This window comes from Staurois parvus, unplaced genomic scaffold (assembly GCF_062004578.1).
Source record: "Staurois parvus isolate SC_StPar_1 unplaced genomic scaffold, SC_StPar_1.0 ptg000697l, whole genome shotgun sequence".
Lineage (NCBI taxonomy): Eukaryota > Metazoa > Chordata > Amphibia > Anura > Ranidae > Staurois > Staurois parvus.
In genome coordinates, this window is record NW_028318493.1 from 5290122 (window position 1) to 5310000 (window position 19879).

Here is a 19879-nt window from a genome sequence, read left to right on the forward strand (position 1 = left end):
CAGCTTGGCATTGCATGCCATTATTAAGCTTGTGATCTACCAGAACCCCCAGATCCTTCTCCACCATTGATTCTCTCAGTTGTACCCCCCCTAGTATGTATGATACATGCATATTCTTAGCCCCCAAGTGCAGAACCTTACATTTATCAACATTAAACCTCATTTTCCACATAGTTGCCCAATTACACAGTGCATTGAGGTTGGCTTGTAAGGTGGAGACATCCTGTAAGGACGTTATTCTACTGCACAGCTTGGTGTCATCTGCAAAGACAGAAATGGGATTTATAATCCCAGACCCTATATTGTTTATAAATATATTAATAAGTAAGGGTCCCAACACTGAACCTTGAGGTACACCACTGATGACCCCAGACCATGCAGAGTATGAATCATTAACCACTACTATCTGAATATGATCTTTTAGCCAGTTTTCTATCCATTTACCCACGGATTTTTCTAAGCCCGTAGACTTTACCTTACACATTAGCCGTGTGTGGGGAACTGTGTCAAACGCTTTTGCAAAATCCAAGTATACCACGTCCACAGCCACCCATCTGTCCAAGTATACCACGTCCTCCGCCACCCCTCTGTCCAAGTATACCACGTCCACCGCCACCCCTCTGTCCAAGTATACCACGTCCACCGCCACCACTCTGTCCAAGGTTTTGCATACCTCCTCATAAAAAGAAATTAGATTTGTTTGACAACTTCTGTCTTTCATGAATCCATGCTGATTGTTGCTTAAAATATTTTTTCCAGTAAGAACTCATCTATGTGGTCTTTGATTAAACTCTCCAGTATCTTTCCCAAAACAATGTGAAATTATTATAGAGTTGGACCCCCACTTTTGCAGCTACAATATAAAATTCTCCACTCTTCCGAGAAGACTTTCCACAAGATTTGGAGAGTATCTGAATTCATGCCATTCATCTATAACAGCTGGACAAGAGACAAGCTGATAGGAAGAGAGAGCAGATTGACAAAGATATGAGCAATTCTGTCTACTGCTTCTCCTTTCATGGTCCAGTCACAGACTGGGGGAGGACAAGACTTGTGAATGCTACTAGAGCACAAATTAGGTCTCTTTTTCTGCCAGGAAATGCTGTGCAAAACTCAGGACTGGACTGATTGACAGAAATCCAAATGCTTTGGCACATAAACCATCTCCTATATTTGTGTATTTAGCTATTTGCCTGGAGTTCAACTTCCACGCATGAATAAGGATCCTTTTTTTTAATAAAAAAAAATGAAAATGTTACAGGTTGTCTTGGACAATCAACATCTACCTTAACACATTCCATCCTGATTGGATTTAGGTTGTCTGTGCCACCTGTGTGGATATAACTGATGGGGTATTTTCCTGACATTTAAAAGAACTGAAGAAGTGGATTGGATAAGCTACAAAACATCTTCAACATTACAGAAGTCCAGTTGAATGTGACTACTGATGAACTACTACTAGCTAGAGGTGCGAGAAAATCATCCAGTGGGGACTACACATATGTTTTTAATACCTGAAATGTTATTAGTACCAGAGAAAGAATAAGAGTATATTGGGACCTGGCAAGCTTACAACACATGTAATCAATGATAAGCAAATGTTAATAGGCTTTGTAGTGTACCTCTTAGGTTATATTGGTCTAGCTTCAACTAAAAAGCTTATTTCATACCCGTGGGACCACTGTGGAAGCACCAAACCACTGTACTTGTTGCTACTACTACAGTAATCGTCGCTGTCTTCCAGGTTCTAGCAACTGCCCTGCATAGCAACCACAGGAGGTCAATGGCTTATCAGGGAAACTATTTACATAATGCCTTGCATTTTGCCAAGGCATGCAAAGTGCTCTCTTAATAGATGAGGTGGAGATTGTGACATCACCTCCTCACCTTTCCACCTCCTTCAATCAGAGAACGCCATGCATGCACTAAGAAAAAAGGCAGTGGATCCGGAGATTAGCAGCAATCACTGTAGTAGTGGTCTCAAAGGTATGTTATATGCATACTTAAATTGGTTCAAGCTGGACCAGTGTAACTATGCAATAAATTCCATCTCTGGAGTTCAGCTTTAAGTGTTTCCTGCACTCATGGGGAGCCCCCATAGTACTGTCCTTGACTTGACTTCCACTGGTAGCTAGGTCCACCACTCAACAGTAACATCTGAAGGCCTTAGTAGCCATACATTGATTTGCACTGGTTTACAGAATGCCGGATGCAGCAGACAGAGCAGAACTCAAACACTGTGCGTATCATAATGAATTGGGGGGTATGGGAGGTTATTTATAGGAAATCCTGTGCTGAGAGAAATATGTAGACCTTGCTAGATGTGTGATTGTCTTTAACTTTAATATTTTTTAAGTCACTGAACTGCAAAAAACATAGAACAGAACTCCTGGTCTTCACATTTGTTTAAATTTGGGGTATCAGAAAGTTCTCAGACAAATGCTCAAGTTGCCAGTCTTGATCAGCAGTCTCTAAACTACAGCCCGGGGCCAGATGTGGCCCTTTAAAAATGAATAAATATGCAGCGCTAAAAGACTATTGATAAGGAAGCGTATATATAAGTGTTAAAACAAGTTTAGCAATAACACGTCTATAAGTGACGTGACTGTAATCTCATAACAGTGGTGGTTAGTCCAAAGGTGGTGATGTCCATATATAGCGGTGATTGGTGCTTCATGACTTTGCATATAGGTGCCAAAATCTGGTAAAGTGATGCACTTACCAGAAGTATATATAATATGTGCCTTATATGTATATCCTTAATGGTGGGGTCATCGGGATCTGGTCTAAGGCTGCAGGGTCATCAGGCTCAATGGTGGACACTCAGGATGATAGCTCACACTCAGGGGTCTCACTCCGCTTACAGACTCATCTAATAGAATATTGGCTCATTTCTCCCAAAATGGCTCCACCTTGTAAGGCTCGCAGTAATCAAGCCAAAGGACAAAAAATGGTTCTGGTGGTGTAGTATGTTTTATTCAATATATGGTAAATCCAGGTAACAAAGCAAAAAAACTCACATGACATATTGGATGGCCTTTCTTGTGGCCATCTAAGCAAAGGCATCAATCTGGAGGGCTCCCTGACGCGTTTCATCCAACAAGCACTTTATCAAAGGGGTGAAGCCCCCCAGAAAACGCCAGGTATATATATACTGAATATTTACAGAAAAGCCATTTGCTTGCCTTTATCTGGCCCTTGGGGCACTATTCAATCCACCGATACAAACAATGAGGCATAATTTCTGTTGCTGACACCAATGATGGGGTATAATTCCTGCTACTGACATCAACTATGGAAGGTCACGATCGCAGCATCAGACCCCAGACCTTCTCACCAAACTCGTGACCTAAGGACTAGCCGATCTAAAATCGTGTTGTCACGTGCGTAACAATGCAACACCCAGCTGCACCCTGCACAACGATTTTCCAGCTAATTGGACCACAATCGATGTACCAGCAGCCTGAGCGATTGTTACTGGGCCAGGTTAAATACGCAATTAACCCTTCACACTGCCACCACCTCCTTTTTGTAGAGAAAGAGGAAACTATAGCTATAACACTATAATGGTTGAGATAATCGTCTGTATAAAAACGGTCACCGCAGGCTGGTTATACAGAGGGTTAAACACACACAGTAGCGTGCTCTTTAGAGGCAGGAATTTGTAAATTGCAATACAGAGCTATAGAAACAGTTCAACACTTTCAGAAGGAAAGATTTATTACTAAAAGGTCAAACGGGTGCAATAAAAATATTTCCAGAAAAAGATGTAACTAAGATATATATATATAAACCTACAGAGACTAACAGCACAGCAAAGAGATATCAGAGAGAGGTGAAAGGGTTAAGGTACTTGCCAAAGTCCTGGGTTAGCAGATCCAAGTCTCAGAGCAAAAGGGCACGGGTCTCCCCAGGTGGTATTGATGTTAAAATGGGAGACATCTTCAACTTACACTCTTAGGCCTGACAGCCTATTTTGTAGTCCCCAGCAGGGGGTGTCTCTGAAGTCAAGGACAAATACCCCGTTTAGGGCGTGTAGGTATGGGAGGATACCTCAACTAGAGCCAAAATCTCCCGTAACTCATATTTTGGCCCATAACTTTTCCTATGCGCAAGTGACATTCCACCCGCAGGTAGATTATTAGGCAGACACGTCTGAGGATTGATTAGATATGAATTATGAAATTATACACTGAACGGTTCACGAGATCTATTATTCGGCTTTCCTATTTATTCGAGACAATGCGAGTGACCTACCAAACTGTTTGCCTTCTCGTGGCCAATCTGACGATATGTCTGGTTTTTATGTAAGTCTCTCATATTGCAAGATATGAGACATAGGGGAAGAATGGATTTTGAAAAGTGGTTATCTGATTCTGTCACATACGCTGAGTTAGGTTTATTAGGTTGGAATCTCTTTCAACTCCTGGGAAAGCTTGCCTTATCTTATATGAGGTGTTACATTTTACAGGTTCTTCGGACAGCTAGGCCCCAGCTCCCTTGGGGGGCTTTATAGCTCCTATGACCCTCCTGTGACATTCCTAACTCACATACATACTGGCCAAATGTCCCTGGCCTCTCAGAGAGGGAGGGGGGGAGAATGAGGGAGAAATATGTTTGTCAGGATGGTTAACCCCTTTGCCAAGAAGGAGGTTGAAGCCAAAATGGCTGAACCGCGTCCATCTCTGGGTATACGCTGTTACATGGGGCACTAATCCCCCACTAATGTCAACTGAGGAACTAGTCCTCCAACTGACACCAACAATAGGACATTGGATACTCCCAATAGTCCTAGTTTACCCCCCCACCCCCCCAAAAAAAAAGTCTGCAGGACAGTAAACTGGTTATTAGGCCATTAGAAAGTTTGGAGACCCCTGGTCTAGATTATTCAGTTTTCCATAAAGGAGGGCATATTTACAACTTTTTCTTCACAAACCAGGACACAAGGATAACTGCAACTGTTGCCCAAAGCAACCAGTCCAGTTTAGCCTTCCAAATGAAGAAAGGAAGCTGATTAGAAGTTAGGAATAAAATAACAGTAAAGGGTTTTTTTTATACGTCTTGGTCTTGTTCAGAACAACCTGCAAATACTATATCAAAATGCTTCTATCTCCTGTCTGTTCCTTTCAGGCATGCCTTCCTATGCTGTAGGAGAGGTGTCTATTTCTATTGTCCTGGGATATGACAGAGCTGGTATGTATGGTAACAACATGATTCTTTGTAAAGAGCTGCAGGGCCCAATCCCAGCATAACAGGTACATTTCAGCAGCAGTAGAGAAATGTTAGGCTAAAATACACATGAAAATCTAGAAAAGTACATGCCCTTAGCTATAGAAAAATAGATGTATTAATATGAACGAAAGGAAAAGAGGCATTCTGATATTTATTGATACCAGGACCGAGTGCCATCCGCTGTTCAAGCAGCAAACACATAGTTAACACCTTTGTTTCCTCTTCTTAATAAAAAAGGATAACAGTGAAAAAGGATAAACCTCAGCGCAGCCTTAAAGCTGAACTCCAGCCTTGCACATTTGTACAGGCTCCTTTCCTCTGCTGAAACTGCTAATATTGACTTCATTGCACACTGAGCTGCTCACAGTGTGCATTAGAAAGTGCAGCAGGTCAGACAGAGCCCGCCTCATTTCCTGGCTGGAGAATGTCCATCATCTAGCACTTTTTTTCCCAAGCCTGTGTCTCTGTCCCTAATAACACGTGTGGGTGTCACCCAAGGTGGTCTGCATGCAAATGCAGCTTGCCTAGGGACACCCACTCCTCCAGGCTGCCATCCAACTAGCAAGGCATTCTGATATTTGCATAACTCAGCCCACTACTTGGATCAGGACTAGGGGCTCTTGAGAAGGGTACTAATGCCCAGTGGGCTAAATGAAAAAACTGAGGAGCTCGGCGAGGTCTCTGTACTAACTGTGCAATGTTAGAACAACGATCTCCCAGACTGCCCCCCCAGAATACACCGGCCAATGGCTGCAAGAGCTCATTGGATGCCAATTAGCAGATGTTCTTCTGGCATGCCCGTGTTACAGAAGCCGGACGTTCGGGTGGCTGAATGTCGTCTGGTTTCTGTTGAACTGCCTGATACCGGCCGATATCCGGCCCGTTTGTACCAGGCATAAGTGATGTTTTCAGAAAGCTATGTACAGCACCCTGCTATTCCCTCCCACCAGCCCGCATTACTCAGGAAAAAAAAAATTTGCTATGGGCTCCATGATCTGTAGTTATGTCCCTGAAGACAAGGTTTTTAATCCATCCCTATCCAAAACTGAAAGAAAACACGTTGTATATGCTTAAGCTTTTACTTTTAGCTCAGGTTTACTACCTGTAAAATATGGCAGGCTTACTTTAAGGACTTTGAAGGCAGAACCCCACTTTAGGCAGACTTTATAAAATACTCACTGAAAAGAGAGGGTGCAATCTTCCAATCTGACAATAAATATATATATTCTTTATAAATGTATACATAGAAGAAACAGGAGGAAAGAATAGCAGGAAATCCTTTTTGTTCCTTGTAATTCTCATTAGAAATCATAATAGGCGCTTTTGATTACTTGCAGCCGGCTGCCGTTATTTGTATGAGATGAAAGCTGTATCAATGTTACAAAAGACAATGCAGATATTCCTTGTGCTTTTAACCACTTTCATATTGCAAATGACGGAAGACTTTAAAGGATGAATCCTGGACTCAATTTCTACCATATAAAATTGTAGGAGACAAAAAAAAAAATTGAATACATTTCTCGACAGAGGCCCAGGAAGAGGAGGTCTTATTAATATCAAAACTGAATTTATGTTGGAACAAAATGACGTTTGGAGAACAAGGGCACCAATGTAATTGTGTGCTGCATATATATTAGAATTTACAAAATTTTATGTATATTAGTGTTCCATGGCATACATTATATGGCCAAAAGTATGCAACCCCCTTTCAAATGACTTAGTTCAGGTGTTTCCTGTGAAATGGTATTGCTAATGCTACAGCATACAAAGGCGTTTTAGACAATTGCGTGCTTCCAATTTTGTGGTAGTTTCTTGAAGGACCTTTTCTGTTCCAGCTTGACTGTGCTTCAGTGCAAAAACCAGCTCCATAAAGATGTGGTGTGACCAGTTTGATGTGGAGGAACTCAAATGGCCCACACAGAATCCTGACCTCAATCCAACTGAACACCTTTGGGATCAAATGCTCCAGATAATCCAGAAGGGCCCACATAAAGGTTTGTCAGGGATCTGAGTATCCACATCCTCCTGCGCTAAATCAGTGCAACGAGAACCACTAGAATACCCTCCATCTTGATCCTGCAGAAAAGATGAATAGAAGCTAGAGAGATGAAAAGGCACAGATCGGGTTGAACTGAACTCAGGGAATCACTATTGCAAAGGCCTGAAGGTCACTGGACCTAGCCTCAAACCTGCTCAGTTTGTTTCAGAATCTCCAGAAGATCAACATCTGGTATCCCCCACCTGCAGAAATTAGCTTGAAACAGCTCCAGATGGAGAGCTTATTCCCCCAGATCCAGAAGCTGACAACTGGGAAAGTCTGCCTGCCAATTTTAAGGATTGGGATGTGAACGACGGGCAGAGCCAGAATATGCAATTCTGTCCAAGAGAGGAACAAATACGCTGCTCTGCCTCCCTGAAGGTTAATGTAGACCATGGAACTGTATGACTACATTCTAGTTGAGTGACCATTCAACTAAGGGGTCCAGTGTTGATTCCAACCAAATCACCCTGAGTTCCAGAATGTTAACAGGAAGACGGGCCTTCTTCAAGTAACAAGCGGACATCTATGACTCCTTGACAGCTCTACATTTTTTTTGGGGGGGGGAAGGAGTTTCCCTGACTTGAGTGCTTGTTTGGAAATGCACGTCAGAGAGAGTCTGGTCTTACAGGTCAGACACATACAGAGATCCACGGACTGAGTCTCTTTTTCCCACGCTGCCAGAATAATGAGTCTCGGAGTCCGCTGGACATTGGCTGACAGGGATAGAGAAGACTGATGCTTTACTAAAGGTTCTTCCAAGTAACCCTCAATGTGTATTCCCCAAGAACAGAGCAAGGCGAGATTGGGGAAAGCACCTTTGTGAATACTGGGAGGGCGTGGACAGGCCAAAGGAAAAGGTGAAATATTGGAAATGCTGATTCTCCATTGCAAAACGCAGACAGTGTTGATAAGAAGGAACAATGTAAATGTTCTTCAGCACAGGATTATCCTCTACAGGAACCATTAATGTCCTGTTAATACAAGAGATGGCAGGGTACACTACAGGAAATGTCCATTTTTGCATGAAATGCTCCTCGATAGGATATTGCTGAGCAAAATGTTTTTGAGGAACAGATGGCTTTCCAAAGTGAGGCCAGTCATCATACAAGACAGGTTCTTGTGGCATGTAGACTGGAAAGTTCTTAGCAGGCTGGGGTCATTTTAGGGACCCCATGCAGAAGATCTTAGAGTGAGCAAACTCAGGCTACTCGAACACTAAAAAGAGAGTACAGCAATAATAACTATGATATTCTTAAGCTTGGATTTAATTTCAGCTGAATGGTACTGATCTGATTTCTCAGAAGGTGGGGGGGAGGGATCTTTCTCTTATACCTCCTCTTCAGGCATTGTGTCTGCAGCTGCAAATTCTGGGACAGGGCTCTGCCGTGGACCTGGGCTTGTATAGCACTCTGCAACTAACTCAAAGCAATGCACCACGTGCAAAGGTGAGTGCCCACACAGGATCCAGTGCCCAAAGCAAAATTACAGGCTGGCCCCACATCTTCATACAAGCAGGATCCAAGAACAGTACCCCAAGGCTCAGTCAACACTTTCAGTGTTCTGTGCTACAAATATTTGGCACACCATCAATAATTTTTTGGGCGCAGCGTCTGGATTTATCCATGATACCAATGGATTGTGAAAGCTCACAGTGGCATTAGAAGAGCTGCAGCACATGCAGGGAAATTAAAAGTTTATCGCCCCACTGTTGACACGCAAAAGAGGAAAGAAGGTGCAACAGCATGGAGCTACAGTTGCCCACTGCCCACCACCAGCTTGTCACGAGCTGTCAGGGAACTGACACAGAGCAAGGCTGTGTGTAAACAATGCAGCCCTGCTCTCTGTCAGCGATCACCGCTAATCCCGGGGAAACGGCCGGTAATCACCGGCCGTGACCCGGCGGCTGACACCCGCTGCTGACACCCGCGGGACAGGTAGGGCGGGCCCGCGCCTCAAGCACGCCCCCTACCTGTTTTTCAAAACTACGTGCCGTGCCGCCCTGCAACCGTTTTAATGCGGTGGCTGGGCGGCAAGTGGTTAAAGAATAAGTTCACCTTTTAACAAAAAATAATAAATGCACATTTTTGTTAGGTAAATCTGCATTCAGCAGATCGCTGGTGCCATGCAGTTCTCCTGCAGACCTGTCAGTGTATCTGTGTGCCCGTACACCTAGTACGGGCAAGCAGACACTTACTGACAGGAAGACTCAGTGAACTACCACAGTGCTCCACAGCGACAACTAAAAGCGGATAGCTGGAAAGGCTGTCGGAACTTGCAGTGTTCTCATTCACAGAAAGCTGTGAATTAGTGAAACAGCCAGGCTGGCAGAGTCCCACACGACCACGTTTTTTTTTAGTTATGCCTTTAGTGAATTGAAAAAAATAAATCCAGGCATTAAAATAAATAACGAATGGGAAGGAATATACCGTATTTTTCGCTCCATAAGACGCACTTTTTTCCCCCCCAAAAAGGGGGGAAAATGTCAGTGCGTCTTATGGAGCGAATATAAAGCGGCCGGTCCGGTATTTCTGCCGCCACCATGTCAGAATACCGGGCCGGCCGCTCAGCTGTTCTCTCTTGCAGGGCCTTACCTGTTCCTCGCTCCAGCGCTGCACAGTCTTCCCGCGCTGGCTTCTGTGACAGCCGGGTGCCCACTGCGCATGCGCTTCGCTTTGTGAATGGTCCGGTGTATTCTGGGACACATGACAGGTCCCAGAAGGTGCCGGGCCATTCACAAAGCGCAGCGCTTCTCGCACATGCGCAGTGGGCACCCGGCTGTCACAGAAGCCGGCCCGGGAAGAAGAGGGAAGGCAACTCCACGAAAGTGGGAGTGGGTACCTGTCAAATTCAGGTAACCGCTCCCCCTCCCTCCCCAAAGGTCAGCAGTCTCTGGTCATCTCCTTTACTGTCTGCAGTCTCTGGTTATCCCCTGCACTGTCTGCAGTCTCTGGTCATCTGTACTGTGTCCCTGGTATTTTCCCTGTACTATGTCCGCAGTCTCTGGTCATCCCCTGTACTGTGTCCGCAGTCTCTGGTCATCTCCTGTACTATGTCCGCAGTCTCTGGTCATCCCCTGTACTATGTCCGCAGTCTCTGGTCATCTGCTGTACTATGTCCGCAGTCTCTGGTCATCTGCTGTACTATGTCCGCAGTCTCTGGTCATCTCCTGTACTGTGTCCGCAGTCTCTGGTCATCTCCTGTACTGTGTCTGCAGTCTCTGGTCATCTCCTGTACTGTGTGCGCAGTCTCTGGTCATCTCCTGTACTATGTCCGCAGCCTCTGGCCATATCCTGTACTATGTCCGCAGTCTTTGGTCATCTCCTGTACTGTGTCCGCAGTCTTTGGTCATCTCCTGTACTGTGTCCGCAGCCTCTGGTCATCTGTACTATGTCTGCAGTCTCTGGTCATCTCCTGTACTGTGTCCGCAGTCTCTGGTCATCCCCTGTACTGTGTCCGCAGTCTCTGGTCATCTCCTGTACTATGTCCGCAGTCTCTGGTCATCCCCTGTACTATGTCCGCAGTCTCTGGTCATCTGCTGTACTATGTCCGCAGTCTCTGGTCATCTGCTGTACTATGTCCGCAGTCTCTGGTCATCTCCTGTACTGTGTCCGCAGTCTCTGGTCATCTCCTGTACTGTGTCTGCAGTCTCTGGTCATCTCCTGTACTGTGTGCGCAGTCTCTGGTCATCTCCTGTACTATGTCCGCAGCCTCTGGCCATATCCTGTACTATGTCCGCAGTCTTTGGTCATCTCCTGTACTGTGTCCGCAGTCTTTGGTCATCTCCTGTACTGTGTCCGCAGCCTCTGGTCATCTGTACTATGTCTGCAGTCTCTGGTCATCTCCTGTACTGTGTCCGCAGTCTCTGGTCATCTCCTGTACTGTGTCCGCAGTCTCTGGTCATCTCCTGTACTATGTCCGCAGCCTCTGGCCATATCCTGTACTATGTCCGCAGTCTCTGGTCATCTCCTGTACTATGTCTGCAGTCTCTGGTCATCCCCTGTACTATGTCCACAGTCTCTGGTCATCTCCTGTACTATGTCTGCAGTCTCTGGTCATCTCCTGTACTATGTCTGCAGTCTCTGGTCATCTCCTGTACTATGTCCGCAGTCTCTGGTCCATCTCCTGTACTATGTCCGCAATCTCTGGTCATCTCCTGTACTATGTCCGCAGTCTCTGGTCATCTCCTGTACTATGTCTGCAGTCTCTGGTCATCCCCTGTACTGTGTCCTCAGTCTCTAGTCATCTCCTGTACTGTGTCCGCAGTCTCTGGTCATCTCCTGTACTATGTCTGCAGTCCATTGGTTCAGAATTTTTTTTTCCTGTTTTTCGCCTCTAAAACCTAGGTGCGTCTTATGGTCAGGTGCGTCTTATGGAGCGAAAAATATGGTACCTCACAACTTATGCCTTCATGAACGCAGGCTACTAAGAGGTAAACCAAAGATTCGAAGCTGACAATCAATGTGCAGCCAGCTGCTGGTCTTTTGTTCATTTGTACAGATATCGCCTATTACCCAGTACATGTTCTATACCATATATTAAAGTCCTATCTATATCCACCATTAAATTTTTGGACAAACTAAGCTCTACTTGGATATATGTAAAACGCTAATCATTTATGTTAGAACCCCCTTTTCTTATATGTGCACCATGGAACAGCAAGTTGATCAGAGGCCCCTCGCCATCCTCTGTTCCACCTATAGAACACCTCAAATGTATCTAAATACAGAAATATTTTTGAAGGGTCAAAAGATTTATTACAAATGAATGATGGGGTTGGTAAGAAAACAAACGTACAGAAACTGCCGCTGTCACACACTGGCTCTAAGACCAAAAGGAGACAGATCGCCTGATGGCTGAACAGTCAACTCTCAAGTTGTTTGCAGGAGAAAACAGAGACTATCAGTCAATGCACCTTGCCCTGCTCCTACAGGACTCACTGGAGCGTCAAGCTAGGGAAGGGGTGGGTATGGTTGGCCCCGGCTCTCAGCCGCATGCTGAAAGGTAGAACTAGCTGTAAATCAGGAAGCTGGGTGGCTCTTGAAAAGGTCATCGGGATCCTTCCCAAACCTGGTATGGCTCTGCCTCGCAATAGGCCACTATCCGCTGACACTGGGTCACAGGAGAACATTAAAAATTGTACTCCTGTGACCCAAAAGAGAAGTATAGCCAAAAAAAGTTTGGCCTAGCTTCTCTTTTAAGTTAGCATTTGCCACCAAACACCCATTGGAAGAGTCAGCTCATCTGTAAAACACATAAAGATTATGGGTTGGTGAAACTGGTGCTAGAGACACCAAGGTGCACTGTGGGCCATTGTTTGACATTTGCCAAGTGGAGTCACATTCATTTGCTTGCCAAACATCTAGAGGTTGATTTACTAAATGCAAATAGGCTGCTCATGTTGCAAGGGACTTTTCTCTTAGCTTAGTGAATGGGTTGAAAATCCCCTTTGCAAAGAATGTACAATCCCACACAAGAAAATGGAAAAAAAAAGTATTTCTGCTTTCATATGATTGGAATGGAAAGACCCAGAGCAATCAATTCAAACTTCGGTCTTTACTAAAGTAACCCCCTTAGAAAATTCCATTCTTATCATTTGAAGAACTATAAAGATTTTATCTTAAAATCTTCTGTTGTCAGCATTTAACCACTCCTCCGATTGCAGATCATTGGATAAAACCAAAATAAAACTAGAGGGCACCTAGAATGTTTCCAGCATGGACCTCCCAAGGCAAATCTGTATGAGGTATCCAACCAAGACAAATAGCCTCTCTCAAAATCTGAATTCCAGAATAAGCAAATACTATCTAAATACAAGAGGTATGTGTATTGTTACTTAAATCTTTGTGAGCTTTGTATATTTCTTTTCATTCTGTACAGTAATCCATTGTGAAACCTTGCCTTTGTGCAGGAGCTTCCTGTAACAACGACCGATCACTGCTGATCTCTCTCTTTATGCAGGGTGACTGGTCTTATACCTGCCCCTCTATTAGATTTCTGCAGGACGTTTGTGGTGGGTGGGTGGGGCTGCTTGGTCCCACCCATGGCTCCACACTGCAAGGCTATATACAGCACAGTGATTAGGTCTTCTGGTTTTGTAAAAGTATATGAGGTTCTTAATGTGGATTAAAGAATATACTGGCTAAATCAAGTATGTCAAACAATGGTCCGCAGGGCACCTTGGTGTCTCTAGCACCAGTTTCACCAACCCATAACCTTTAGCAGAAAGAGTTTAGAGGTTAGAGTTTAAGCCTAAGACAATCTCTCCTGAAGGTGGTGGGACAAATTACTACATGGACAACACAGAAGTTGTCACAAAGGAGAAATTGGTGGCTATAAAAAAAGAGGTTAATCAGCAGCCTTAGCAGATTACACCACCATGGAATTTCCTAATTCTCTCTTCTGGCTACCACCACTTCTGTTTATTCCACTGTGTCATATTTCAAATATAAAATGAGGAGATGCTTAGAGCCTAAACCTAAGAGGATCTTTCCTGAAGGTGGTGAGGATCTCTCCTGAAGCCTAAGCGGATCTCTCCTAAAGATGGTGGGACAAATGACTACAACATGGACAACAAAGAAGTTGTCACAGAGAAGAAATTGATTACATGACCATGGAATTTTCTAATTCTCTCTTCTGGCTATCACCACATCTGTTTATTCCACTGTGTCATATTTCAAATATAAAATGAGGAGATGCTTAGAGCCTAAGCCTAAGAGGATCTTTCCTGAAGGTGGTGAGGATCTCTCCTGAAGCCTAAGCAGATCTCTCCTAAAGATGGTGGGACAAATTACTACAACATGGACAACAAAGAAGTTGTCACAGAGAAGAAATTGATTACATGACCATGGAATTTTCTAATTCTCTCTTCTGGCTATCACCACATCTGTTTATTCCACTGTGTCATATTTAAAATATAAAATGAGGAAATGCTTAGAGCCTAAGCCTAAGAGGATCTTTCCTGAAGGTGGTGAGGATCTCTCCTGAAGCCTAAGCGGATCTCTCCTGAAGGTGGTGGGACAAATGACTAAAACATGGACAACAAAGAAGTTGTCGCAGAGAAGAAATTGTTTACGCCATCGTGGAATTTTCTAATTCTCTCTTTTGGCTATCACCCCATTATTCCACTATGTCATATTTATAATATAAAATAATGATTGCCTTATGAGAAAAAAAACATGTAGTGGCTGTAAATAAAGGTGCAACTACCTTTTGCACTCATCCTTAGATATGAGTTTGTGATGCCTGCCCTCAATGGAATACAGGGCTAAATAGCCAGTAGTAAAGCTTTAACTGTGAAACTGTGTTTAACTGTAAAGTGAAGGAAGATATAAAAGACCTACATTTATTCCAGTCATCTAATCAATGAAATACTTAAAATGTACTTTTAAAACAGCACCTTAACAGTTGCTATTACCTGTCTTCTCTAATCCGCCCCACATCGGCAATTAGACTGGGAGAGGGACAGCACTGTTAGATAAGAAAGATTAACCATATGGCATGGTGCTGTGAATATAGCAGTTAGAGTTTGGTCATTGAAGGAGAGAGCGGAGAACTGTGGCTCCTTCATTATCCTATCCCAGTCATGACCAAGTCATATTGCTTTGACTGCAGTAGAGAAAGGTAAGTGGTCAGGGAATAGTGTTTGGCCGAAAAGAGAACCTCCTGAAATTAATTACACATTTTTTGACAGACAAGATAATTCTCAAATATGTATTTTCATAGCGAATTTAGCTACCTTGCTTTTGCTATAATTTCTACAGTTTGCATCATCTGCCAAGGTTAGCAATCAGGACAGTGAGGACAGGAACACAGACACTGAAAAATGCATGCTATAAGTTTTGCTGAAAATGACCGTACTCGTTTGTAAGGATTATATTTGAGATTTTGACATTGTTTAATGTCCTTTAATATTCTGTAAAATAGTAAAATAATTTAGGATTTAGAAAAATGTTTCCAATCTTAATTACCATGCCTTAACATGAACGCTATCTACGACTGGTAGATAAATCCATTCACTAATTATAATTCTATTGTTTTTCTTTAATTAATTTACTCAACTTTTATTTATTGACTGTTTTAATATAATTTAATTCCCATAAATTCCTATATGTATTGAGGTTTTTTTTTTTACTAATCTACCATGTACAGTTCGTTAAGATTGTTAATCCGTCCCATATCAAAATTCCTCAATTGTACCAGACACCTTCCTAAAGATTTTGATTTGGTGTTCTCTCAATTCCCTGTATCTGCTTTGGATATAGGTATTGCCCCCTCTGGTGAGAGTGGAGCTTTGGTGGCCTTGTACTCTCTCATCTGGCATGTGGTCAGCTTCCCTTCAGACTCTTATCCAGTCCATTTATAGAGTTCACGATCTCACTATCCATCACTTATATATGAGCCACAGGTTTTTGACTTCCTCCTTTTCTACTAGAGACCCATGGCTTCTTATCAGTAATCCAGTAAAGGACATATCAGCTGGCCCCTCCTCAGCCTGAAATGGCCAACTACAGGGAACCAAAGAGCACACTGAGCTCTACTGTAAAATAAAATATATTAACATCTCCAAGTCTGTTCAAAAGTGGCAAATTCGACACGCCTATGCATCAGCCCTACCCATAGCATTAACCCCTTAATGAACTGCAAACCTTTGAAAAACACAATCTTCCAAAAAGTTATAAAATGGTGATATTCATGAATATCAATACAACTATCATCTGTCTAAGTGTACCTCTTCCAGCTTTCACTACAACTACATGTGTCGTTCAAGCAATGGGTGTTGTGAATGTATTATAAAGTAAACGGGAAAAAAAATAAAAAACAAAAAATTGTTGGCAGAGATGTATTTTGTGTAATCGGTGCTTAGATTCAGCAAATCCTTTTTCAAAACCTAAACTAAAAGAGAAAGTGAAGTTCTGATCGCGGAAAACGGAGCTTTCAGAGAGAGACATAAGCATGAGTGGTAGAGCGGGTGGTGAATGGGGGGCTTAGGCAGCACTCACCTCTTCCCGTAATTTTATCAACTGCAACGTGAATCCACAAAGAAAGATAAAAAGGAAACAGAAGCAAGAGAGAGAGAGAGAGATCAGCTGTGTGACAGGATACAGAATTAACATTGACAATTTATCTGTTTACATGTTTAGCATTTAAAAATCACAGGCAAACACATTAAAAGGAGCTAAACATAGACTACACGCCGGGTGTTTTTTTTTGCCTTCTTTTTTATTTTTTTTATTTTTTTTTGTGAGCGACTAAAGATCAGTTTCTCACACTGTCACATTAAACAGAAAGAATGGTTTGGGATTCTCTTTTAAAACCACATCTAAGACACGATCATCAAGAAGAGGGGAATGGCTCGGTGGAAGTGTGTGTTCGAGAGAAAAGAGAGGTTTTAGCCTGTGTGTTCTTTGCAACGTCGACTTCCACCAAGTCACCCTGCCTCGTCAGGAGGAAAGTGCCACCTTTCAAGAGGGGAACTCAAACATTCCTGTGCATGATGGTACAAATGAAGAGCCTCAAATTATTAGCAACAAAATATCACACTGACTGGATTAAAACAAAGCTGCACTGCGGGTAACAATTCAGCTTTCCACACCAAAGAAATCTAAGAGAGCCTTCAGTTCCTGAGCAGCCTTTCTATCCGTCATCTCAGGACCATTGGTCCCTTGCACCTCCTACTATTCTTTTACAAAAAAAAAAAAACAGACATGTTACAACAGAAATTAATTCTGAAACTGATGGGAGCAGGTTGGCTAATCATTTTTAGAGAGCCTCAATGAAACAAATTAACATCATGTAGGGCCTGCAATACCTCAGGCAAACTGTATAAAGCCAGAAACAGGACATCTTCATGGTAAAGGCAATTAAGCATTGTATGTGGTGACAATAGTAACCAAGCAAAATGCTGCCATTATTTTCTATAGCTAATAAGAAAGAAAAACTATTTAGTGGTTGCTTTAGGTATACGCAAGTTAAAAAAAGATCCTTAGTATAGTAGTTACATGAAAATAGTTTATAAAATATAATACGGACATTAAGGGGTTTATTTACTAAAGCTGGAGAGTCCAAAATCAGACTCCCTTCTGCATAGAAACCAATCAGCTTCCAGGTTTCATTGCCAAAGCTTCATTGAACAAGCTGAGGTTAGAAGCTGACTGGTTTCTATGCAGAAGGGAGTCTGATTTTGGACTCTCCAGCTTTAGTAAATAAACCCCTAAGGGCCCATGCACACTAGGCTTACAAAATGTTGCTTTTCCAGGAATTTTGCATTTTTTTCTCCTGCCTGTAGAAGAAGCTCAATGTTATCTTATGTGTCCATGCACATTAGGGCACTTAGAGGCATATTTTAAGAGAAAAAGATAAAAAAAAAACAAAACACAAGTGCGTTTTTGTGAGGGGTTTTCAGGCAAAAAATAAGCTAAACGCTCATAAACGCAGTGCTTTGGTAGAAACGAGTTTAAAACAAAGGCAGAAAATGCCCATGGTACCCCAACTGTAGGCATGTAAAGCCCTCTCACCATCTTTTTCTCAGAAAGTGTACAATGAAATGAGGGGAATGTTTTGAGAAAAAAGATGTACAATGTACAATGAAATGAGGGGAATGTTTTGGGAAAAAAGATGTACAATGTACAATGAAATGAGGGGAACGTTTTGGGAAAAACTGCTTATAAAGCAAATGCCCATAAAAACTCTCCTAGACTCTTCTAACCTATTGTGCTATACAAGATACTGTCAAAAAAAAGGGAAAAAGGGAATTGGGAAAAGCTGGGGAATCCACGTACAGTGTCTAAAAGTGGAGGTTCCACCAGAATGTCTGGAAGGGTGCTACCTAATCAATATGCAAAAATCAAAAAGAAAGGAGGATAAAATGCTGCACACCTAAAAGGCCGACCTCAAAAGAAATGTATAATGTACCATAAACAGTAATAGGCCATCAGAGACATGATAATCCTGCATGACAATACAAGATACTATGAGCATTTTTATGACACTTTTTCTGCCAGAGGTTCTGCCATTTTTCTCCGCTCCTAGTGTGCATGGAGCCAAAAACAAAAAAGAGAGGAAGAAAAAAGGCTACACACCTAAAAGGCTAACCTCAAAAAACATTTATAATGCACCATAAACAGTAATAAGCCATCGGAGACATGATAATCCTGCATGACAATACAAGATACTATGAGCATTTTTATGACGCTTTTTCTGCCAGAGGTTCTGCCATTTTTTTCTGCTTCTAGTGTGCATGGACCCAAAATCAAAAAAGAAAGGAAGAAAAAAGGCTACACACCTAAAAGGCTAACCTCAAAAAAATGTTATAATGCACCATAAACAGTAATAAGCCAGAGATATGATAATCCTTCATGACAATACAAGATGCTATGAGCATTTTTATGACACTTTTTCTGCCAGAGGTTCTGCCATTTGTTTCCGCTCCTAGTGTGCATGGACCCAAAAACAAAAAAGAGAGGAAGAAAAAAGGCTACACAACTAAAAGGCTAACCTCAAAAAACATTTATAATGCACCATAAACAGTAATAGGCCATCGGAGACACGATAATCCTTCATGACAATACAAGATGCTATGAGCATTTTTTATGACACTTTTTCTGCCAGAGGTTCTGCCTTTTTTTTCCGCTCCTAGTGTGCATGGAGCCAAAAACAAAAAAGAGAGGAAGAAAAAAGGCTACACACCTAAAAGGCTAACCTCAAAAAAATGTTATAATGCACCATAAACAGTAATAGGCCAGAGATATGATAATCCTGCATGACAATACAAGATACTATGAGCATTTTTTAAGACACTTTTTCCGCTCCTAGTGTGCATGGACCCAAAAACAAAAAAGAGAGGAAGAAAAAAAGCTACACACCTAAAAGGCTAACCTCAAAAAACATGTATAATGCACCATAAACAGTAATAGGCCATCGGAGACATGATAATCCTTCATGACAATACAAGATGCTATGAGCATTTTTTATGACACTTTTTCTGCCAGAGGTTCTGCCTTTTTTTTCCACTCCTAGTGTGCATGGACTCTTTACTCTCTTTTGGGGCATTAGAGTAAATAGTTAATAGGGTCATGTAACCCGTAATGAGAACATACCAAATGAGGCAAACCACAGCAAAGACAGCCTGGTTTACCATAATTATGCAATATGAAGTCCAACCAGTCACCTATGTATTTTTGAGACCCAGAGATATTCACTGATAGGAGATGTCATAGTTTGGATCTTCTGTGTTTTCCTTACTGAATAAGACTGTGCAGACAATTGCTAAATGTAAAGAGCTTTTCTGCATTGTAGAAATACCACTTAAGAAGGTTAATTTTTGTTTCACAAATCTGAATGCACCAGAAAAATAATATATATCATTTGTAGTTGACACAGGAAAACAAAAGGTTAGGTTTCCACATGCATAAATGTCCACTTAGAGGTTGTCATGATCAAGATAAGTTCTCTGATTGATTGACTACCTTATCCTCTCACTGTATTTAACTGCTTTGTGCTGAAATTTAATTTATGCCTACTAACATCACTGTAGAATTTTTCAGTGCCCAAACTGCAGCGGTCTGTTGCAAAGGGAGGAAATCATCAGAAAACATCTGCTGATTATCC

General features: G+C 42.4%; 1 protein-coding gene across 4 annotated transcripts in view; it reads right to left on the bottom strand.

Moving 5' to 3' along the window:
• The window catches only part of VTI1A (vesicle transport through interaction with t-SNAREs 1A), a 734144-nt gene that overhangs the window by 539189 nt on the left and 175076 nt on the right, over nt 1-19879 (bottom strand). For 2 of the 4 annotated variants that reach the window (XM_089653081.1, XM_089653079.1), the window contains exon 5: nt 16273-16293. The exons of the other annotated variants lie outside the window; for them this stretch is intronic. In XM_089653081.1, coding sequence (XP_089509207.1) covers nt 16273-16293 — 21 coding nt within the window. The remainder of the gene's footprint in view (nt 1-16272; nt 16294-19879) is intronic. 4 annotated transcript variants of the gene reach the window in all.